General features: G+C 37.0%; 1 protein-coding gene across 1 annotated transcript; it reads right to left on the reverse strand.

Moving 5' to 3' along the window:
• Nucleotides 1-5,239: 5,239 nt before the first annotated feature.
• Nucleotides 5,240-25,096, reverse strand: LOC133049694 (small ribosomal subunit protein uS2-like). Its single transcript, XM_061133831.1, is given in 6 exon segments — nucleotides 5,240-5,261; nucleotides 5,346-5,401; nucleotides 8,273-8,367; nucleotides 24,542-24,613; nucleotides 24,659-24,815; nucleotides 24,869-25,096. Coding segments are annotated over 6 exon segments (630 nt in total).

Raw genomic sequence — 25,096 nt, forward strand, 5'->3', positions numbered from 1 at the left:
TTGAAAATATCAAATCTTCGGTTCTTAGCTTTCTTTATGCATATATAATTATAGTCATATAAAATACTGTAAAGGTCAAACTGTAGTGATAATCCAGATCAGTTGTTCCCAGGGGTTGAAAATAAGGGTGAAAAGTGACTGCAGAAGAACCTCAGGGAGCTTTCTGGGGTGAGGAGGGTGTTCTAAATCTTGACTCTGAGGGTGGCTGCACAGCTGTGTGCATTTATCAAAGCTTACCAAACTGAACAAGCAAAAGGGTGAATTTCATTTTATATTTATTTCAATTTGTGAGGAAAAAAAGAAACAAACTGCTGAGCTGTTCTAGGAAGAGAAGCACTCAGCTTCTCCAGGTCTTCATTCAGGTCCGTCTCTTCTACTGTGTTGTTGCAGCCTAGCCTCGTGTGCCTGGTTAGAGCCAGCTGCCCACTGCCATTCCCGCATCTCAGCCAGAAAGACAAGGAAGAATACGAAAATGGAGAGTCAGTGTCCTGGCTTACACTGCCCTGAGCTTGGGCATGTGGTTGTATACAGCTGGAAGAAGACTGAAAAATATAGTCTCTTGATGGGTGACATGTGTCCTTCTAAATCTCAGGAGATTTTATTATGAAAGCATGAAAAAGAAATGTGATATTAATAGATATTTAGTAGTTTCTACTAGCTGGATATTTATACATGTATATTTACATGTACATCTATCTAGCTATTTATCTAAACTTGAAGGTGTATTATACATACTCTACTATAATTTGAAGCAGTTTCATTAAGATTGTATAATTATCATGGAAAACTTGACAAATATATAGAAGTTCACAAATAAGGTCAAACTACATGTAATGACACATTGGTTTCTATTTACTGCAATATATTAATATCGACCTGGAGAACCCCTTGGACTGAGGAGCCTGGCAGGTATGTGTTCCCACAGAGTCAGATACAAACAACTGAGTGACTAACACTTTTCTATTAACATTAATATTTGAGATGCCAAATGGTATTCTTATCTTTTGTTAGCCCAATGAGAATAAATATACTAGTAATGATTTCTCTGTATTGTAAGAAAAAGCTATTAAAATGGATGATCCTCTAAAACTTGAATTTGGGGCTTATTTCTGTAGTTAAGATGATGATTTGCCATAATTGCCATAGTCAGTTGAAGCCCATAAGTTATAAAGCAATGTCAGACTTGATATTCCTGAATATTTTTGCTCCAATACCAGATGGAAAATTACTTATAACGACTACTTTATAACAGACAAGAAATATATATTTGTTTGAAGAATAAAGGGAGAAAATGACAAATATATAGATGCTTCTAAGAAATTTGCATGAGTACATCTTTTTAACCTCACAGTAAGAATCTTATTAATATATGGCACTTGAAAAGTAAGATGAATTAAAAATGTCAGTAGTAATAAAATGCTGTAACCAAAATTAAACCAAAATAAAGATTTCCTGGGTTTCCCAGGTGGTGCTAGTGGTAAAGAATCTGCCTGCCAGTGCAGGAGATCCAAGTAATAAGAGTTTGATCCCTGGGTCTGGAAGATCCCCTGGAGGAGAAACTGGAAACCCACTCTCGTATTAGTACCTGGAAAATCCATGGGCAGAGGAATCTGGTGGGCTACATTCCATGGGGTTGTAAAGAGTTGGACATGACAGCACACACACATAACAGTTTCCTACAGAATTCTCTAGCATCTTCTTGCAGCTGACAAAATATTTTCTAGTTAAAAAATATTTGTAATTTGCCCATGACTAATGTTGATTTACATGCATGCCCTTCAGTGATAGTCTCTCTGCTTAGAACACCTTCCAATGTTTTGCATGTGTCAAATATCTATTAAACATGTACTATTTATAATTGTGTAGTCTTTCTCCACTTTTTGAACTGAACACAGTGTTTCTTCTCTCTCTTCCTCCTTCCTACCTTGTATATTTCTACCAAGCCTCCCGTTACAGCTTGTGAACCTTACATTCAGATTTGTATAGCTAGGGAACAGGTATCATGTCTAAAACACTCTTGGGATGCAAGGAATGTCTTATAAATTAATGAATGAAGAGCATTTCTATTGAAAAACTTTAAAAATGACGGAGCATTTACAAAAGCAAAGTGGACAGTGCTGATAACTTTGGGCAATATCAAATTTTGCAAAGAGCTTCCTGAGAACAAAGTCAATTGGCTACAGGCACTGGATCTGGGTGTTCAATTTCGTTTTTCTTAGAGTAAAGGGCACATTTCTATCTCTCAAACAAATTGGTGCAATTACTGGAACCAGATAGAATTACACTGCTTACTATTGTATGTGTTCAGTTTCCCAGAATAAGGAGTATACCTTCAGGGATTTATTAGCAACTTTCTGTAGTCAAGACTATTTTAATGTTATGAATGCCCTGGACACTGAATCCTCAAGATATAAAAATAGTTTTTTTCCAGAAGTTTTTGCATAGTACTCCTATAATTTGATAGGAATAATACAAAATTTAACACATAAGAGTTCACTGGTCTCTTTTTTTTTTCTCCCATTCTTCAAATCCTCTTAATAGTATACTGACTTTAATTGGCTTTCCAATCCTTATTCTGGCACATTTGGATAGTAAATTATGGGTGGGGAATGCTAACGGGGAATAGATGAATTAGAGAATTGGAGATATAGAAGGAGTTTATATTTTGGGGTGGAACATAACTGGCAGGAGAGAGCATAATAGAAGGAAAAGGAAAGAGAGAGGGGAGAAGTAGAGGATAAATGCAGATAGAATACAGATGAAGTTGTAGAGTTTAAGAGTGGAGCTGTTAATAGACTTTTGGTCATCTGTATATTGTGAGAGAATGCGGGAGAGAGGTAGAAAGTGCAACAATGAAAAAGATGATTTGAAGATATTTCTGAGACCAATTCACAGTCAAGGGTAGTATATTCAACCCATGTACATTGAGTCGGTGATGCTATCCAAACATCTCATCCTCTGTCGTCCCCTTCTCCTCCTGCTCTCAATCTTTTCCAGCATCAGGGTCTTTTCGAATGAGTCAGCTCTTCGCATTAGGTGGCTGAAGTATTGGAGTTTCAGCTTCAATATCAGTCCTTCCAATGAACACCCAGCATTAATCTCCTTTAGGATGGACTGGTTGGATCTCCTTGCAGTCCAAGGGACACTCAAGAGTCTTCTCCAACACCACAGTTCAAAAGCATCAATTCTTCGGTGCCCAGCTTTGTTTATAGTCCAACTCTCACATCCATACATGACCACTGGAAAAACCACAGCTTTGACAAGATGGGCCTTTGTTGACAAAGTGATGTCTCTGCTTTTTAATATGCTGTCTATGGATTAAGAGGTACAACCTTCCAGTTGTAAAATAAATAAGTCATTGTTATGTAATGTACCCATAAGTAATATAGTCAATGATACTTTAACAGCTTTGCATTATAAGAATAACAAATCTTATTGCAGTGATAATTTCATAATGTATGAAAATATCAAATCAATATATTTTATACCTGAAACTAATATATCATGCTAATTGTATATCAGTAGCATTTTTTAATTATAGAAAAATATTGCTGAACACAATATGTTTCTCTTTTAGCAACACTTTCAGATTACATATTTCAACTGTGCAATTGTGTATTTGTCTACAAACAGTGGTTCAAAAATTTGGTCTTATGAGATAATCTTATGAAATACACCTTTACTGATCTTTCTTCTTTCCCTCCTTCATTGCATTTTTCTTTTTCAAATGAGTGAATACACATGAAGTTATCATAACAGGATCTGCAACAAAGTAAGCATTCAATAAAAGGTATACATTATTACTGCCTAAAATGCAAGGAATATTTCATGATCATAATTAAATTAGAAAAAACAACAGTTTTATCTTTATAATCTTTGGTGATGATTCACACCATGAAAAATACCATGCCAAATCTTAAAATAAATATAAACCTGTCACTTCTATTAATAAATTTAACATTTTTAACCTACAAAGTTAATAAAACATGTGAATCAGAAAACTTAGAGATGGAATGTGTGTGTGGTGGGGAGGGTATCAGAACAGCATTTTCTTTAAGTTTATCGAACTATTCAAAAATAGCTCATGGATTGACAAATGGACAATCTCTATATCAGATTAAATACAGATTTTCAATTTGGGGCTTTCTGTGTAGCTAATATTATCCACTAGCAATAGGGCTAGTTTATCTTTTCCATCTGCTTTATTTCCTATCTTTTTTGATTCATCATTGTAGGACTAGCTTAAGTTGAACATTCTTTATAAAGTCCTCCTAATAAAAGTTTCTATGCTGAATAGAATTACGGACATGGGGAGAGGGGAAGAGAGGGTGAGATGTATGGAGAGAGTAACATGGAAACTTACATTACCGTATGTAAATTAGATAGCCAACGGGAATTTGCGGTAGGGCTCAGGAAATTCAAACAGGAGCTCTGTATCAACCTAGAGGGGTGGGATGGGGAGGGAGATGGGAGGGGGGTTCAGAAGGGAGGAGACATATGTATACCTATGGCTGATTCAGGTTGAGGTTTGACAGAAGGTAGCAAAATTACACAAAGCAATTATCCTTCAATAAAAAAATAATTTAAAAAAAAAGTTTCTCTGCTGAAAGCTCACAGTCTGTATAGACTTTCATGCTTTATCTAAACTCATACTGCCTCAATTTTTTTCATAAGTGTCAGCTTTTTTTTTTCTTATCTTGTAAACAAAATTGTGAATTTTTTCAGTAAATAATACTTTATAAACAGCAAATACCCAAGTGCCAGGCATATGACAGGTATTTACTGAAGATTTTTGGTGTCACCTAAAACTTCATTCCTCAACTTCTACCTTTAATTAGCTGAACATGTCTGGTGACTTTCACTTCTCTAATATCAACCAAAGAAAGTTTCATTGCTATTGTCATTGTGTCATATCTTTAAGCTATCATTTCTCACAAGGGCTATCACTAGGCATTTAATTGAAATCTCTATCTCCCCCCAGTCTGTCATCCAGTCCAAAAAAATAGGTAGAATCTTGAATTGTAAATCTCATATTTGTCCTTTACAGAATTAGAAAAGGATGCTACAGCCTAACATATCTGTGTTCAGAATATCAAACAAAAAGGAGGTCTCAAACCTCAATGATTCAAGTAAGATAAATACTCATTTCTCTCTCAAATAATATGATGAGTAGGCTTTCTTCTCACAAGATAATCTAGCCATTTAGGTAGGACCTTTTATCATTCATTAAGATGTCACCTCACACCACCAAGTCTGTGTTTCTGAAATCAGGAAAAGAGAAAAAGAAAGGAGAGCAAGTAGCTTTAAGATATGACCTATAATTTGTACACATAGCATTTATTTACCTTCCATTGACCAGAAATATTTTACATTCGAATGCAGTCTCTAGATGGTGAGCATTCTATTTCAAAAAGGAAAAAATTCCACAACACAACCCCTTTTCATACATGAAACATAGTCTTCAATACACGCACACACACACACACACACACACACACACACACACAAAGAAACACATTCTGGGAAGACCTCTCAATCTCCTATCAAGGGTCTCTACCTAGCTCCAGGTCTGCCCAAGATATCTGGATGAAAAATAGCCCGTCCAACGGGTCCAAATATGGCTCCTTACATTATGTCGGCCTATGTAACACACGGATTCCTTTGCTCCTTCCTGCTCAGTTTATGGCAGTGGAGTCTGAGTAGATTTATTACATTAAATTCTTCATTTAAAAAAAAAAAAAAAACTGAAATAATGAGGATCATGTGACATTCACCATTCCAAGTTAGTTATAAAATTCTGGTTGGCAAAAATTGTGAAGAGTCATTCTTTGGTAGCTAGGAAGACCACCTGTTACCTCAGTTGCTGTCTCTTGCTCATTATTATTTTCTGTGGCCTCCTTTATAGTTGGCATTAGAGAGTGTGCCCTACTAAGGACTGCTCAGCTTTATGCTGGTACTATTTGCTGTCCCCAACTGTTTTTTGAAATTGAAGAGACATGAACTTGTACAGGTTAGGGTTGTAGTTTATTTGGCAAAATATTTCAACTGTAAAAGTGAAAGTCACTCAGTCATGTCCAACTCTTTGGGACCCCCCAGGGACTATAGAGTCCATGGAATTCTCCAGATCAGAATACTGGAGTGGGTAGCCTTTCCCTTCTCCAGGGGATCTTCCCAACCCAGGGATTGAACCCAGGTCTCCAATGTTGCAGATGGATTCTTTAATAGCTGAGCCACAAGGGAAACCCAAGAATACTGGAGTGGGTAGCCTATCCCTTCTTCAACAGATCCTCCGTACCCAGGAATCAAACTGGGGTGTCCTGCTTTGCAGGAGGATTCTTTACCAACTGAGCTATCAGGGAAGCCCATTTCAACTGTATTAGCTTCCAAATATATGATTTCAATTAGTTCCATTTACAAGTGCCTTCAGCCAAATAGTTCATCTATACGTATTTCCTAAGCCTTACATGTCTGTGTTCAAAATATCCTCTTTCCCCTCAGGTTATGTGTGATTGCCTTAATGACATTTGAAATAAGATGTCTTGTGAAACTGGAACAACATGAATCTAATATTTGCTACTGAGCTAATGTCCACTAGGTAGCAAAGAACATTTAAATAAAAACTCTGAGACAAACTTGAGGTCACAAGTATAAATTCTGCTGTCTGAGGTTAAGAAGTAGTTGGCCATGATATCATGGCAAAACTTCAAATAACTGAACTCCAAGTCACTTTAGACTGCAGGATGTGGTCAGAAAAAAATCTTCCATATAACTACATCCCTTTACTTTTCTGCTTCAAGCAGTCTAATTATAGTAAAAGTTCATATTTTTGATGATCTCTTGACAAGGGCTACATGATAGGAACCATAAAAGGGATATTCTAACATTTGTTACCATATTCTAGCATTTTATAACCAGAGTTCCAGATTATGTAGAGATGTCAACAGCTTTCTGAATTGTCAAAGACAACTATTTTTAAAATGTTTCCACAGCTGAAGAGGATCAAAAGCTTTCCAGCGTGTTGGGTCTGTATCCTCACTGTTCAGCTTGTGGTTATTAAGCCAATGTTACATGCTTTACAAATTTTATTGCAGACACACCTTATTGTCATGTACCATTTTTTTTCCCATTGATTAGGATGAAATTTCTACAACTAATAGACCCCCAAATATAGTGGGTTAAATAAAATAAATCTTAATACATTTCTTGATATAATAGTTTTCGGGTTGATGAATGATCTTGAAAGAGTTTGGCTGCTCCTCTGTATATTTTCTGGGGATGCAGATTCTTTCTATCTTTACGGTCTGATTTCTTCTCAGGTATAGTTCTCATGCACATGATTATATCCGGCTCATGTGACCAGAATAACATTTCAGTCCTCAGGAAGGGAGAAAAAGGGTGGAGGAAAGCAGCTTTTTTTTTTTTTTTTTTTCAGTTCTACATGAAAAAAGAAATGTTATTGGAGCATAGTTGGTTTACAACGTTGTGTTATGATCAGGAATACAGCAAAGTTCCTCAGTTATACCTATACATACATTCACTCTTTGTTAGATTATTTTTCCATAACTTAAGGCCACTACTTAGAGTTTACATTATTTTGCTTGTATCCCACTGTCAAGAACTGAATTTCATAGGTATCTCTGTTCGAAGGGAGACAATGAAAGAGTTCTAGCTTTTCAAACATTAGTCCAGTTAAAATTGGAAGAAGGAGTCTATTTTTTTTAACTTCAAAAAGTTCACTTTTATTTACTGTCAAACCATGTTAAATGTTGGGTATTAGTGATGGTCTGATTATTAACAGGCTTACACAAAGGGATGAAAAGAAAATAGAATTTTGCTGAAACAGTTTGCATGTCATTAGATCTTTATCAAAAACTAAATTAATTTCTAAATATAGACAGAAGGAATATGGAAGAGCAATATTTCTGTTTCTGTTTTATTTTATTTTTTTAAAAAGAATTGGTACCTTTAGTTCACTAGAAAGTATTGAGAAGTACTTAATGCTCTTTGTCCCAGTTCATGAACAGAAGAGTGATGCACCATCTTTGCTAGATTTCACCACATTTGTGCAAGGCATGGCATAACTGGCTTCAAAGAAGTTTCCCTGCCCACTCCCAATAGGGATTCTACTAATTAAGGGGAAAAGGGGAAAACAGACATTTGAGAGACATAATAAAACCCTTAGTCCTGGGACTTCCCTGGTAGTCCAATGGCTACCACTTGCCGATGCAGGGGACACAGGGTTCGATCCCTGGTCCGGGAAGACCCAGCACACCGTGGGGCGACTAAGCCTGAGAGCCGCAACTACTGAGCCTGTGCACCCTAGAGCACCGTGCTCCACACTAACATCGTAGTCCTCACTCACCGCAACTGGGGAAAGGGAGTGTGCAGCAATGAGGACCCAGAGCAGCCAAACAAAAATAAAACAGTACTTCCCATTCCATTAGCTGCTGACAAGGTACAAGGATAAAGTACAAGCTATTTTGTATGTTATACAGTTTTCTCCATGCAAATCTTTTTAAATAATAAAGTTGAGATGGTGAAATACATAGTATATAGTATATTTCTTTATATCAAATCACATTATAGCTACTTTGTCTTCTGATATAACAATAAAAACTCAATCATAATATCTTAAGGTTCTCTAAAGTCCACAAACAATCCTTAAATACAAAGTTTTGATTAGTTTTGATTAGTGAAAAGTGAAAGTGAAATCGCTCAGTCGTGTCCAAGTCTTAGCGACCCCATGGACCACAGCCTACCAGGCTCCTCCATCCATGGGATTTTCCAGGCAAGAGTACTGGAGTGGGGTGCAATTGCCTTCTCCAGTAATAACTGCCAATTGAACTGAAATTTCTCCAAGTTTGTGGGAGAATTATGGTGGGAAAATATAGCAAAAACCATTGTCTTAAGTAGGGTGACTTCTATGAAATCTATTATTCTGAGCCATTTATTAAAGCAATTTGCCATTCAGAATCATCTTTTTCCCTTGTCACATATATGAGGAAACCAGCTTTATTTTAGTCAGTAGTGCTGAAGCATTAGAAGACACTTCCAATAATAACAATATTTTTCCCTAGGAACAGAGTCCTGAATTGCAAGGGTGAAGCAGGAGAAAGAAGGTTGAAACTATTCTTTAAAAATGCAGTTGATTCACTGAGCAAAGTCTAAAATTCTTTTGGTTTAAGTGAACTTGTCTCAAGATACTGGACATGTTACATTCAAATTTCAATCAAAGAATCCAGAAATGGATAAAGCATAGTTCTGTTATAGAAAAGCTCTTTTCTGTGAAAGAAGAGATCATTTGCCTTTTTGTTAAGAATATTGTTAAATGACTCTCAAGGAGTTGAAAAAAGTGCTGCTCAAAATTTATCTTTGCTCAAGACAGATAATTGGTGTCTCTGATTTATAGCTTTGTTTGTATTTTAAAATCCTCTTCATTGTACTTTGGTATACTTACTGAGCAAAGTACAATGGAGAGAATTATATATATATTATATATATATATATATACTATATATATATATATATATATATAAACCAAAGTTAATTGTAAACAAAAAAGCCCTTCTTAAGTCATTGAAATTAGTGTGAAATATTATATTTCATGCACAATGTACAGATGAAATTTCAAAATTTTGCTAAGTTTAAAACCTACTCAAAATGTGATTTTGATCTTGAATCAAATTTAAATCTTTCCTGAATTCAGGGGAATTGATACTATACTTGTATCAAAAGTGTCATACTTGATTCAAAGAACATTTTATGGATAAGTTAAATAAAAAAAAATCATAAACTTTATCAATCAACCACTACATCATAGAAAACACCATTCTGGAAAACTTCACTTCTGTCATTTGTTAACATGCTATGTTTTCAAGGTATGGTGTATTTGGACTTAAATTACTTACATGGATTTTTAGGTTTTCTTTAGAAAGTGTCCTAGCCTTCAGTCACTTCTGACTTATTTGAAAAAATGACAAGGATAATCTTCTGTAATTGATTTTTATATTTTGAATTAACATGTACATATTTCAACACAAACTTATGTCTAACAATATATATTCTATATATTCTGTCTTGAATTTACTATTTTCAACATTAAAAAATGTTTATTTTATAATGAAGCATAGTTTATTAACAATGCTGTGTTAGTTTCAGTTGTACATCAAAGTGATTCAGTTATACAGATACATGTATCTACTCTTTTTTGAATTATTTGCTCATTTAGGTTATTACAGAATATTAATCACAATTCCCTGTGGTATACAGTAGGTCTTTCCTGGTTATTTATTTTGAATATAACAGTGTGTACATGTCAATCCCAAACTCCCAATCTATCCATCCCATACACTTCCCTTCAAGTAATTCCATTAATAACTTCATTCTCTAAGTCTGGGAGTCTGTTTTCAGCTAAATGACGTACTCAGTGGTGAAAAGCTAAAAGCATTTCTTCTAAGATCAGGAACAAGACAAAATGTCCACTCTTGCTACTTTTATTCAACACATATTGGGAAGTCCTAGGGATAGCAATCAGAGAAGAAAAAGAAATAAAAACAATCCAATTGGAAAAGAAGTAAAACTGTCACTATTCACAGATGGCACGATACTATACATAGGAAATCCTAAAGGTGTTATCAGAAGACTACCAGGGCTCGCCAGTGAATTCAGTAAAGTTACAGGCTATTCAGTTAATGTAGAGAAACCTGTTGAATTTCTATACATTAACAACAAAACATTAGAAAGATAAATTAAGGGAACAGTCCCACTTACCATCACATCAAAAAGAATAAAAATAACAAGTAATAAACCTACTTAAGGAAACAAAAGATATTTATTTTGAACAATGTGAGACACTGATGAAAGAAATTAAAGATGACACAAACAGATGGAAAGATATAACATGTTCTTGGATTGGAAGACTCAATACTGCCAAAATGACTGTACTACCCAAGGAAATCTACAGATTCAATGCAATCCCTTTCATGCTACCAATCGTATTTTTCATGGAAGTAGAAGAAAAAATCTTAAAACTTGTATCAAGACACAAAAGACCACGAATAGCCAAAGCAACCTTGAGAAAGAAAACTGAGATGGAGGGATTAAGCTCACTGACTTCAGACTATAGGTTCAAATTTATAAAAATTATGTGTATAAAGGCTGGCATTTATTTCCTTATTTATTCACATTTTAAAACCGCTGAAAACTATTCACTTATATTTTTATGTTATCTGTTGACTTATTATTACATTTTTACATTCTCATGCATTTTTTTTGGGGGGGCACCCCTAGAATCCCTCCATCAGTTTACCTCCATGATTTGGTCAAGCACATCTTCTAATATCTTCCTAAGGGTGAATGGAGAAAAACTTTTTATGTTTTACTTGCTAGAAATTATCTTGATTTTGCAATTTTCCTTAGTTTATAGTTTTTCAATTTGAAGATTTTAAGATAAAAATAATTTATCTCAGACTTCTGAAAGCAATCTACTGCTTTCAGAGTCAGGATTGCAAGAGTCAGACAGGACTGAGCACTACTATTATTACATTGAAAGCAATGCTTCATTACATCTTACTGCCCAATAGAATGGTACTAAAGAATTTATTTTCAGGGCAGCAATAGAGAAACAGACATAGCGAACAGACTTATGGACACTGGGAGACAGGAGGAGAGGTGAGATGTATGGAGAGAGTAACATGGAAACTCACATTACCATATGTAAACTAGATAGCCAAGGGGAATCTGCTGTCTGGCTCAGGAAATTCAAACAGGGGCTCAGTATCAACATAGAGGGGTGGGGTGGGGAGGGAGATGGGAGGGGGGGGGGGCATATGTGTACCTGTGGCTGATTCATGTTGAGGTTTGACAGAAAACCACAAAGTTCTGTAAAGCAATTATCCTTCAATTAAATAATAAATAATAAATAAATTAACTCCCAATATTTTTGAGTAATTTAATGCAATTCTTGAATATTTTACCACAACCTTATTTACACCTTGCAAAATTTAGACTACTTGACTCTGATGACATGAAATTTCAAAATTATGTTAAATGATGCACCTACTTTTCATTCATTATTTGGACATGGTAGACTTTTTTCCATCTAGATTTTTATGCCTTTGTGTTTTAATGATATTTCATAAGAAAATTCTTCCCTACTGTGTTATTTGGAACTCTTAATTAGTCAGACATTGCTATTGCTTCTTTCAATTTTCTAACTTTTTCCCCTTACCTCTAAACTCTTTGTTTTAATCCTCTGGGAGGTCAACTTTAACTTCTAATCTATCTAGTGAATTTTTATAACATTTCAACTTTCATAATTTTTATTGCCAATTGTTAGTTCTTGGGTTTCTTTGCTTATTTGTTTGTTTATATGGTGGCATATACTTGTTTCACAATGAAACACCTTATTTCTGATAGATTTTTAAGAAAAAAATTTTTTAAGAAAATCTCTAATGATTTCTTTTACTTCCTCCCTTTCATGTTTAGTTCAGTTCAGTCACTCAGTCATGTGTGACTCTCTGTGACCCCATGGACTGTAGCAGGCCAGGCTTCCCTGTACATCACCAACTCCCAAAGCTTGCTCAAAATCATGTCCATTGAGTCAGTGATGCCATCCAACCATCTCATCTTCTGTTGTCCCCTTCTCCTCCTGCCTTCAGTCTTTCCCAGAATCAGGATCTTTTCCGATGATTCAGTTCTTCCATCAGGTGGCCAAAGTATTGGAGCTTCAGCTTCAACATAAGTCCTTCCAATGAATAGTCAGGACTGATTTCCTATAGGATTGACTGGCTGGATCTCCTTTCAGTCCAAGGGACTCTCAAGAATCTTCTCAAAAAAAAAAAAAAAAAAAAAAAGAATCTTCTTCAACAACACAGTTCAAAAGCATCAATTCTTCAGTGCTCAGCTTTCTTTGTAGTCCAACTCTCACATCCATACATGACTACTGGAAAAACCATAGCTTTGACTATGACTACCCACAACAAATTTCCTAACCTGGGGATCTGGCAAAGGAACTGAGAATCCCCAGGGAATTTGACCTTGGAGACCAGTGGGATTTCATTACAGAACTTACACGGGGCTGGGGAAATAGACTCTTGGGGAGTACAAACGAAACCCTTTCATATTAGATGTTTTTCATTTTTAAAAAGTCATATGTAAAGTTAAATATCAAAAAAAGCTTACTGAAAATTTCCTATGGGTTGACCAGTTTGTCAAGTGGTGAGATAGCTTTACTGTCTATTTTCTGTTGTTGTTGTTGTTGATATTTTTCAGTGGGGTCCTTTCTCCACAATGTAGTTCCTGTCAGTCAATCTTCTAAAGACATTCTGAAAGTGAAAGAGGAGAGTTAAAAATTTGGTTTTAAACTCAACATTCAGAAAACTAAGATCCTGGCATCTGGTCCCATCACTTCATGCCAAATAGATGGAGAAACAGTGGAAACAGTGGCTGACTTTATTTTTCTGGGCTCCAAAATCAGTGCAGATGGTGACTGCAGCCATGAATTTAAAAGACACTTGCTCCGTGGAAGAAAAGCTATGAACAACTTAGACAGCATATTAAAAAGCAGAGACATTACTTTGCCAACAAAGGTACGTCTAGTCAAAGCCATGGTTTTTCAGTAGTTGTGTATGGATGTGAGTCGAACTATAAAGAAAGCTGAGCACTGAATAATTGATGCTTTTGAACTGTGGTGTTGGAGAAGACTCTTGAGAGTCCCTTGGACTGCAAGGAGATCCAACCAGTCTATCCTAAAGGAAAGCAGTCCTGAATATTAATTGGAAGGACTTATGTTGAAGCTGAAACTCCAACACTTTGGCCACTTGATGCAAAGAACTGACTCACTACAAGAGACCCTGATTCTGGGGAAGACTGAAGGCAGGAGGAGAAGGGGACGACAGAGGATGAGATGGTTGGATGGCATCACCGGCTCAATGACATAAATTTGAGTAAACTCTGGGAGTTCGTGATGGACAGGGAGGCCTGGAGTGCTGCAGCCCATGGGGTCACAAAGAGTTGGACACAACTGAGCAACTGAACTGAACTGAACTGAATTGTAACAAGGTTATGGGAATGAGTGGAAAAGACAGGGAGGAGTAAAGAGCCTCACCTGCATTCTGGGTCCTTAGTGAGGGAAGGCCACTGGTGCCATACAGTTTATTATGGTGACCATCATTTATTATCTCTTTCCTCCTCTTTGGGCTTCCCAGGTGGCGCTAGTGGAAAAGAACCTATCTGCCAATACAGGAGATGCAGGAGCCCCTGACTCCATCCCTGGTTGGGAAGATCCCCTGGAGGAGGAAATGGCAACCCACTCAATTATCCTTGCCTGGAGAATCCCATGGACAGAAGAGTCCAGTGGGCTACAGTCCATAGGGTCACAGACACGACCAGGTCCACTTAGCAAACATGCCTCATCTTTATCTGTGCTTTGCTCTGGAACCTCTCATGTCTAAGTTCTCAAACACATTTTCTAGGACTGGCAGTGAAGGGAAATGTATCCGCCTCACAACTATATTAATAGACATCTAAGCAGTTTCTTTCAGCACCTTCCTCCACTTCACCCCTATTTCCTAAGAAGGCTTTGTCTTCCATTTTCTGTAATTTTCATAATTTCTATCATGGAAACTATTTGCTTCTTATTCATGTTATTCTCTGCAATCCTCATTCATCTACCTTTGCTCTTCAGGTAACTCAAGGTTACAAACATCCTTTAATTTCTTCAAATTTAAGCATTAGGATACAGCCAAATTTCCAGTTATATCAGTACTTGTGAATGATTTCTAAGTCTAACAGAAATGTTCCATATAAACAAGGATAGCTGAGTTGTTTGTAAGAAATATAGTCAATAAAGTGGTAATTATTTTCTCTTACATTTTCTTATAGAACTAAAAAAAAAAAAAAAAGAAAGAAAGAAAGAAATGCATTCTCATTCAAGATATTTCCTCTTTTTCCAAAACAAAAATAAACCAAAAGTTACCTTGTGAATTTACTCATCCACTCTCTGACTTTTTTTTTTTTTTTTTTTAACTAATGTGCCAGGCATTGTGTTGTTGACTGGTGATTCAAGGATGACCAAGTTATTTTGCATCTGGAAAGGGGTACAGATAATTAACCAGGCAATCACACACTAGTAGAACAGTGTTTTACAGGAGCTCATAACAACAGCATCTGTCTTGGAATTATGGGGTCAGGCAAGGGTTAGTACCTAGCACAGAAAATTATGTCTAAGTTGACATTTGAATGATGAGTACAAGCTAGCCAGGTTAAATTTGGAGTGAAAAAATGCCACAGCAGAAGTGTAGAAAGACCTGAAGGAGAGAGATGACAGAGTCCTTTCAAATAAATGAAAAAGTACTTATCAAGGATTGTGGGAACAGAGATGAGATGGGGAGAGGAGCCTGAAGAGGTCAGTAGAGGTCAGAATCTCAGTACTTTAAATCAGTGTGAAGATGTTTGAATAGTTATTAAGGTAAGCAGGGCACACCTCTGTAGGTTAAGTGGATGGAAGAAAGTCATAATAAGCCTAAGAGATGTTAGAATATTTTGCAGTCCAACTTATATACATCAGAGGCTTCTTACAGAACTATAATAAAGATGATTGCAAGAATTGCATAGATCAACACCATCATTTTAATAATGCACAATTAGAAAACTGGGCAAAAAAAAGAATATTTTTATTATTTTCCCATTTTTACTCATCTTCATGTTTAAAATGAAACCAATATCTGCCTTTTTGAGTTTCAGCTTCAGCATCAGTCCCTCAAATATTCAGGACTGATTTCCTATAGGAAAGGGACTCTCAAGAGTCCACTCCAACACCACAGTTCAAAAGCATCAATTCTTCAGCGCTCAGGTTACTCTATGGTCCAACTCTCACATCCACACGTTACTACTAGAAAAACCATAGCTTTGACTAGATGGCCCTTTGTTGGTAAAGCAATGTCCCTGCATTTTACTCTGCTGTCTAGATTTGTCGTAGCTTGTCTTCCAAGGAGAGGTCTCTTTTAATTTCACGGCTGCAGTCACCATCTGCAGTGATTTTGGAACCCCCCAAAATTAAGTCTGTCACTTTTTCCATTGTTTCCCCATCTATTTGACATGAAGTGATGGGACTGGATACCATGATCCTAGTTTTCTGAAAGTTGAGTTTTAAGCCAACTTTTTCACTCTCCTCTTTCACTTTCAGCAAGAGACTCTTTAGATCTTCTTTACTTTCTGCCATATGGATGGTGTCATCTGCATATCTGAAGTTGTTGATATTTCTCCCAGCAATTTTGATTCCATCTTGTGCTTCATCCGGTTGGACATTTCACATGATGTACTCTGCATATACGTTCAATAAACAGGGTGACAATATACAGCCTTGACATACTCCTTTACCAATTTGGAACCAGTCTGTTGTTTTATTTCCATCTCTAAGTGTTGCTTCTTGACCTGCATTCAGATTTCTAGGCAGCAGGTAAGGTGGTCTGGTATTCCCATCTCTTTAAGGCTTTGTGACAGTTTGTTGTAATCCACACAGTCAAAGGCTTTGGTGTAGTCAATAAAGCAGAAGTAGACATTTTTCTGGAACTCTCTTGCTTTTTTGATGATCCAACAGATGTTGGCAACTTGATCTGGTTCCTCTGCCCTTTATAAATCCAGTTTGAACATGTGGATGTTCATGGTTCACATACTGTTGAAGCCTTGCTTGGAGAATTTTGAGCATTACTTTGCAAGTGTGTGAGATGAGGGCAATAGTATGATAGTCTGAACAATCTTTGGCATTGCCTTTTTTTGCGACTGGAATTAAAACTGACCTTTTCCAGTTCTGTGGTCAATGTTGTTTTCCAAATTTGCTGGCATATTGAGTGCAGCACTTTAACAGCATCATATTTTAGGATTTAAATAGCTCAACTGGAATCCCATAACCTCCATTAACTTTGTTCATAGTGATGCTTCCTAAGGCCCATTTGACTTCACATTCCAGGATGTCTGATTCTAGGTGAGTGATCACACCATCATGGTTATCTGAGCCATCAAGATCTTTTTTGTATAGTTCCTCTGCATATTCTTGCCACTTCTTCAGTTCAGTCACTCAGTCATGTCTGACTCTTTGTGACTCCATGGACTGCAGCATGCCAGGCTTCCCTATCCATCACCAACTGTCAGAGCTTGCTCAAATTCATGACCAGTGAGTTAGTGATGCCATCCAAATATCTCATCCTCTGTCATCCCCTTCTCCTCCTGACTTCAACCATTCCCAGCATAGTGGCTTTTCCAGTGAGTCAGTTCTTCACGTCACGTAGCCAAAGTATTGAAGTTTCAGCTTCAGCATCAGTCCTTGCAATGAATATCCAAGATGGATTTCCTTTTGGATGGACCAGCATGTTCTCTTGGCAGAACTCTGTTAGCTTTTGATCTGCTTTGTTTTGTAGTCCAAGGCCAAATTTGCTTGTTACTGCAGGTATCTGTTGACTTCCTACTTTTTTTTTTTTACTTCCTATTTTTGCATTCCAGTTCTCTATAGTGAAAAGGACACCTTTTTGGGGTATTAGTTCTAGAGGGTCTTGTAGGTCTTCATAGAACCATTTAACCTCAGCTTGTTCGGTATTACTGGTTGGGGCACAGACTTGGATTACTGTGATATTGAAAGGTTTGCTTTGGAAACAAAGAGATCATTCTGTTGTTGTTGACACTGCATCAGAGTACTGCATTTTGGACTCTTTTGTTGACTATGATGGCTACTCCATTTCTTCTAAAGGATTCTTGACCACAGTAGTAGATACAATAGTCATTTGAGTTAAATTTACCCATTCCAGTCCATCTTAGTTCACTGATTCCTAAAATGTCGATGCTCACTCTTACCATCTCCTGTTTGACCACTTCCAATTTGCCTTGATTCATGGACCTAACATTCCAGGTTCCTATGAAATGTTGCCCTATACAGCATCAGACTTTACTTCCATCACTAGTTACATCCACACCTGGGAGTTTCTGCTTTGGCTCCATCGCCTCACTCTTTCTGGATTTATCTCGCCACTGATCTCCAGTAGCATATTGGGCACCTACTGACCTGGGGAGTTCCTCTTTCAGTATCCTATCTTTTTGCCTTTTCACACTGTTCATGGGGTTCTCAAGGCAAGAATACTGAAGTGGTTTGCCATTCCCTTTTCCAGTAGACCCCATTTTTCCAGAACTCTCCACCATGACCTGTCCATCTTAGGTGGCCCTACACGGCATGGCTCATATTTCATTGAGTTAGACAGTGTTGTGGTCCATGTGATCATTTTGGTTAGTTTTCTGTGATTGTGATTTTCATTCTGTCTGCCCTCTGATGGATATGGATAAGAAGTTTATGGAAGCTTCCTGGTGGGAGAGGCTGACTGAGGGGAAAACTGGGTCTTGTTCTGATGGATGGGGCCATGCTCAGTAAATCTTCTCAGTTAACTTCTTAATATCTTCTTTTTCTGTTAGGGCCATACCATTTCTGTCCTATATTGTGCCCATCTTTGCATGAAATGTTCCCTTAGTATCTCTAATTTTCTTGAAGAGATCTTTAGTGTTTCCCATTCTGTTTTTTTTCCCTCTATTTCTTTGCACTGATAACTGAGGAAGGCTTTCTTATCTCTCCTTGCTATTCTTTGGAACTTTGCATTCAGATGGGTATATAATTCCTTTTTTCCTTTGCCTTTAGCATCTCTTCTTTTCTCAGCAATTTGTAAGTCATGCTCAGACAACCATTTTGTCTTTTTGCATTTCTTTTTATGGGGATGGTCTTAATCACTGTCTCCTATACAGTGTCACAAAACTTTGTCCATGCTACTTCAGGCACTCTATCACATCTAATCCCTTGAATCTATTTGTCACTTCCACTGTATAATCACAAGGGATTTGATTTAGGCCATACCAAATAAATAAATAAAGTATGACCTAAATCATGGATGTCTAGTTAAACCTATGGTTTTTCCAGTAGTTATCCATGGATGTGAGAATTGGACTACAAAGAAAGCTGAGAGCTGAAGAATCAATGCTTTGAACTGTGGTGTTGAAGAAGACTCTAAGAGTCCCTTGTGCTACAAGGAGATCAAACCAGTCAACCTTAAATGAAATAAGTCCTAAATGTTCATTGGAAGGAACAGTGCTGAAGCTGAAACTCCAATACTTTAGCGACCTGATGCAAAGAACTGACTCACTGGAAAAGACCTTGATGCTGGGAAAGATTGAAGGCAGGAGGAGAAGGGAACAACAGAGGATGAGATGGTAGAATGGAATCAGCGACTCAATGGACATGATTTTGAGCAAGTTCCGGGAGTTGGTGATGGAGAGGGAGGCCTGGCGTGCTGCAGTCCATGGGTTCGCAAAGAGTCAGACAGAATTGAGTGAGCTCAGACAGGTTTCCCAGGTGTCTCAGTGATAAAGAATTCACATATCCATGGAAGATATACAGGAGATGTGGGTTCAATCCCTGGGTTGGAAAGAGCCCGTGGAGGAGGGTATGGCACCCCACTCCAGTATTCTTGCCTGGAAAATCCCATGGACAGAGGAGCCTGGCGGGCTACTGTTCATAGGGTCACAAAGAATTGAACATGACTGAATGACTGAGTACACATACATTTGCTCAGACATAAACAACAGGTTTTGAGAGATAAAATTAATGCATATTTATGTTATCAAATTCTCAGTGGATAAAAATTAGACGTATGCTAGTCTATACCTTGTACTAACAGAAGAATTGACAATCCCTCAAATCAGTAACTATCTAATTGTTACACTATCAGCAAGGGGCAGAGCCAGGATTTAGAATCAGATTTGGCCATCATTATTCATTCTTATATCATGTTCCCCTACTCATAGTCTTTAAAAATATACCTTAATAAAGCACAAGTCAGGTGATTAGTGTTTTGTTTTTACTTATGGCTTGCTTTCCTAATTGTGTGTGCTTTACTTTGGTATTATTTGTATATACACTAACCTTCACTAGTTAGTCATATACATTATTCAATAGTCATATACACTATCCCTTCATCAAAAAGTATTTATCGAATGTGCTCAGATGCTCAGTCATGTCTAACTCTTTGTGGCCTCTTGGACTGTAGCTCACCAGGCTCTTCTCTGCATGGAATTCTGGAAGTCATACTGGAATGAGTTGCCACTTCCTCCTCCAGGGGATCTTCCCAACCCAGGGATCAACCTGCGTCTCTTAAGTGTTCTGCATTGGCAGGCAGGTTCTTTACCACTAGCGCCACCTGGGAGGTCCTATTCATTGAATAAATTCACATAATATGTTGCCCCTGCCTTAAGGAATTTTTTCTGTCTTGGAAAGTTAATTAACAATGCAAGAGGAAAGAAAGTGTGATACAAGAGAATATATTATCAATGGCTAATGGCATTGTACACATACAGATGCTTTTGGAATTCAGAAAAGAGCAAGCTAACTGTGCTTAATCAGGAATAAGATAATAATTTTTGAAAAGCATGAAGTTTACGAAAAATAAATATTCTCCAACTCCTTCGAAGATCACTATTTCAGAATTAGCCTACTGGATGATTCCAAAATACTTTTATCTTTCATCATTAATCTCCCTGAAATTTAATTCATATTGCTTGTGTTACAAGTTAGATTCTGACACTGCATGCCGCCATCATTGAAAGGATTCAATAAAACATTGATACTTCAGTTAGCCTCAATGTGATGTTCAGTTCCCTTCCACAAATTCTCCAATGCATTCTGTACAAGTACAGAATCATATGAGTCAATAAAGTACAACTGTCCTCCTACAATCAGACAATGGAATACAATAGAACAGAGAATGCACATCCTAAACAGGCACATGATAAAGCAAATATTGTACATGAAACTCCAACTTTGTCAACAATATTTGCCTTTAGTTCACATAAATTTCATAATGCAACATATATTTCCAATCTTTCCCACTTTCTTTACTAACCTCTAACTTACAAGTTTAATTCAATATAAATAATTAAATTTATCAAGTGAAATTTTCACATACAAAAAACAAAAAAACAAAAAGCTTTGCAACAGCTCAGACTTTCATGAAATTAACCACAACAAGGATAAAAAGATGAGTTACTTTTAATGAGATAATAAAAGAAAGGTAACTGAGATGAACAGTGGGTGAGAATCTGTATCTCTACCCTTCCTCCTTTTTTGGATAGACTTTTTGGTCAGCTTTCCTCATGTGAAACACTAGTAACTCGGAAAAGAGAAGTGCTAAACAGAAAACAAAGGTTAGTTGAGGTATCAGACGAAAGATGAGTAGGTTTTAAAACCTTGAAAGAGAAAAGTTGCAAAAATTGGCCAAGTAAATGAACACTATCTACGCATAGTTTGTCTAAAATTTTGGATAAAAATTACATGGGTTCATCAGGCAATGGTAGATACCAAGAGACTTTGGTGGCATCTGGGTACCAGTGGGAGCACTGAGCCCCATGGGAAAAGAATAAATTCTTGTGAGGATACATAAAAGAGGGGCTGAAAAAAGTTTTGAGGTAAAATTGGAGTGGAGTTGGTATTATGCATTCAGTGGAATTACAACAATAAAAGTTTTACTTTGCATATTTACCCCATGTAAGGTAGAATGCTAGATTGCTACATGCAGTATCTAACTAATGCAATTCTTATAGTACTTCTGTAATTAAGTATTTATGAACATGTTAGAAACAGTGTCCTGTCTCAAAAGAAGGATGTAACTTTCCAAACTGAACCTATAAATAATAGGTTGGCATTTGAATCCAGCTATGTCTTATCCCAAGTCATACACTTGCCCATCAATGCTGTGATGATTAATTATTAATAAAATATTTGCCCAGGCATTTTTCTTAATCAATAGAGATTATTCATGTACTATTAAGACATAAAAATACTTGGTAAATACATACACACACATGTGCATATATACATATGTTTATATATATGTGCACACACACACACTTATTTCCCCTTTGATTCAGTCAATTATTGTTAGTAGATAAAATTTTGGATTTTTCTTCTTGGAAATACTTGCTGGTCCTTTTCTTTAAACATCAGACAGAAGAGTAGAAAAGACAGAATACTGGGAAGTTTTGATCATTCTGCTAAGTTTATATTAATAATTGGATTTCCCAGGCAAGGCTACTGAAGTGGGTTTCCATTTCCTTTTCCAGGGGATCATTCTGACCCAGGGAATGAACCTGGGTTTCTTGTATTGCAGGCAGATTCTTTACCAACTGAATCATCAGGAAGACCCTTAATATTTCAAGGAGATGTTTGTAAGGAGACACAGATTTCACTGATTCAGTCTGTTCTTTTAACGGCAAATGATTTTCATGGGTTATTTCTACTGTGGATTGAACTCACAAGCTTTTTCTCATGTAAGCAGAAATTAAAGGGATTTCTAATGTCAAAATTGTGTTGTTAGCTGTACATTTACATTTTCACTTTGCTTTTGTAGAACATACGCTCACACTTTGGCATACGCTTGACTACCTCAGGCAGAATATCATCTTTTTCTCCTTAATTTGGATTGATGCCTGAGCCTTGGTTGAAGTTGACCATTACTCTGTTAAACATCTTTGGTTATTGATGTACTCAGAACACCTTCAGTCAGCCCAAGAATTACTTATAATTCAGTACAGGTTACCATGTATCCTCACTTAGTATACCTTGCCACTTTGCAAAGCTATATCTTCTTTCTTAAATCTATTTTTATTAACATATAATTAACTTACAATGTATGAACTTCTGCTGTACAGCAAAGCAATTCAGTTATACATATATATACAATTTTCATTTCAGCTATATATATAGAATAACATAATTCAGTTTATATATATATATATATATATATACAGTTATTTTCCATTATGATTAATTATAGGATATTGACTATAGTTCTCTGTGCTATTCATTGTTGCTTATCCATTCTATATATAACAGCTTACAAGCGCTAACCCCAACCTCCCACTTCATCTGTCCCCCAATGCCCAATGCCCTCCCTCTTGTCAACCTCGTTTGTCCTCCGTCAGTAAAGTTAATATTCCTAAAGAACTCCCTCTGATATCACAGTGTTTACTGGATTGTTAGCCATTCACCTGCCATGCTTTAAGAATTACTGACTGGAATTACTGAGCAACTGGTGAAAATTATTTTCAAAACTACTATAACAAACAAGGCAAAATTTTCTTCTAATATGTTCAAGAGCTTAAGACCTTAAATTCGCTTATTTTCTAGCATTTAAAACAAGTAACTGGGAGTTTATTTTTTCACTCTTCTCTATTTCAGTAGATGCCTTCTTAAATTCTATATTAATTTATGGTTTCCTCTATCTATACTGCTTGTCTCACCTGACATTTTCTTTTACTTTCTTTTTGTATCTTTACCCTTAAATTTATGTCTTCTTTCACAGATTCTCTTTTCTCATGTTTCCTGTGACAAATTCATCTTTAACTTGTTACAGAAGCTTCCTCACAATATGATAAATATTCAAGTTAATATGAATTCCCTTCCTGTTTTTATAAAGATATATAGATTATTTAGAGGCCTAACTCCTCTTCTCATTATTTTTCTGGCAAGGACAGATTTCAGTTATTTAAGATCTGCTCACAACTTTTACTTCCTTATCCTATAAAAAAAATCCTCCTTCACTCTTATCTTTTGAACTTTGTGCATATTTATTTTGAAGTTTCCAGCAAAGCAGAAAGATACTTAAATAGCCTGCTTCCCACAAGAATCTTCAAGCCTGTTCAATTTTTCATAGATGTAGTAAACTCAGTTCTTTAAAATCCACTAGAGAGCTCATGGTTTCAAATCAGAGAGAAGGATTTTAGCAGCCCACATCTAATTTAATTGGGGAAATTTGTTGAAGTCCTCCCCAAGTGTATTCTGAAACAATGTTGTTGTTGTTTTTTCCAAAGCTCTCTCATTCAATAAAAGCTTATTAATTTTGAAATCAACTTGATGTCACCACTAAATGTATTTTAGGGTTTTATCACAGATCAATGTAAGCAATTATATTCTACAAGACAGTAAAATGAATAATGAACATTTTATGGCATGTTTTCTTTATTTGCAATGGTGATTATTAAAATAAGAATTTAAAATTTGACGGCATACCCTACAGCACTTATATCCAGATGACTACCATCTATTACTTCTTTCTTAGAGCAAAGATTCAAGGTTTCTTTTTTGTTTCAAATAAACTGATTATTTTCCATCAATTTATTTTCATGTCCTGTTGCGCCTCTGGAAGAGCAGCTTCAGACTACTCAGACACTCGGCGGTGTTCTCTGGGCGTTCAGCGGGCTAGGCAGTGTCTGGGCCGCTCAGGCCTGGGAGTGGCAGGGGGACCTGTGCCCACAGACCAGACCTAGACCTTGGTGGGGTGGGGCGGGGGGCGGGTAGCAGCAAGCTTTGGAGCTGGAACAGCTCACTGGCCCCAATGTTTCTCCTTGAGCACAACTTTTCCATCAATGGCCTGCTCTTCCTCTTCACAATCTTCAGGATATCCAGAGAGGCAGAGATCATGCTAGACCTCTCAGGATGGTCCATGGGAGAAAGTACCACTCATGCGCAGAACGTCCGGGGACAGCATCCACCACCTCCGATGAGCTGAGAGAGCTCCCTTGTTATTGCCTAGAGGGTAATGTCCCTACAGCACTTAAGAGAGGCCTGTGACACAGGACAGTGGTGACAAGTCGCCACAGGGCACCTCTGGGAGATGCTGGTGAGCAGCCCTGGAACCAGTAACCACCAGGAGCCTTGGCTCCTGGAAGGCTGCCTGGATCTGGTTAGTGAGGTTCCAGGAACGAAGCCCCACCTTCCTACCAGGTATGGTCTATTGGCAGGACAAACCTCAGCGCGGATCATCAGCCATTATTCCTGGGCAACAGGACATGACAGAGGTCTGTTTTTAATAGCAACAGTGGCACAACCTGCCGGCAGAAGCTTCTCCCAAGTGCTCTTCAGATTTATGGTGTAGGTACCATCACTTTTCCTTTTTCAGACAGATCATTTCATTGGGAAGTCAACACTGGTGCCATGCAAGTGGGTTCTTGCTGCAAGAAATTTGAGGATATCCTCCCCTTTCATTTGCAGGACATCAGGGGCTCTGGACAT

This window comes from Dama dama, chromosome 30 (genome assembly GCF_033118175.1).
Source record: "Dama dama isolate Ldn47 chromosome 30, ASM3311817v1, whole genome shotgun sequence".
Taxonomy (NCBI): domain Eukaryota; kingdom Metazoa; phylum Chordata; class Mammalia; order Artiodactyla; family Cervidae; genus Dama; species Dama dama.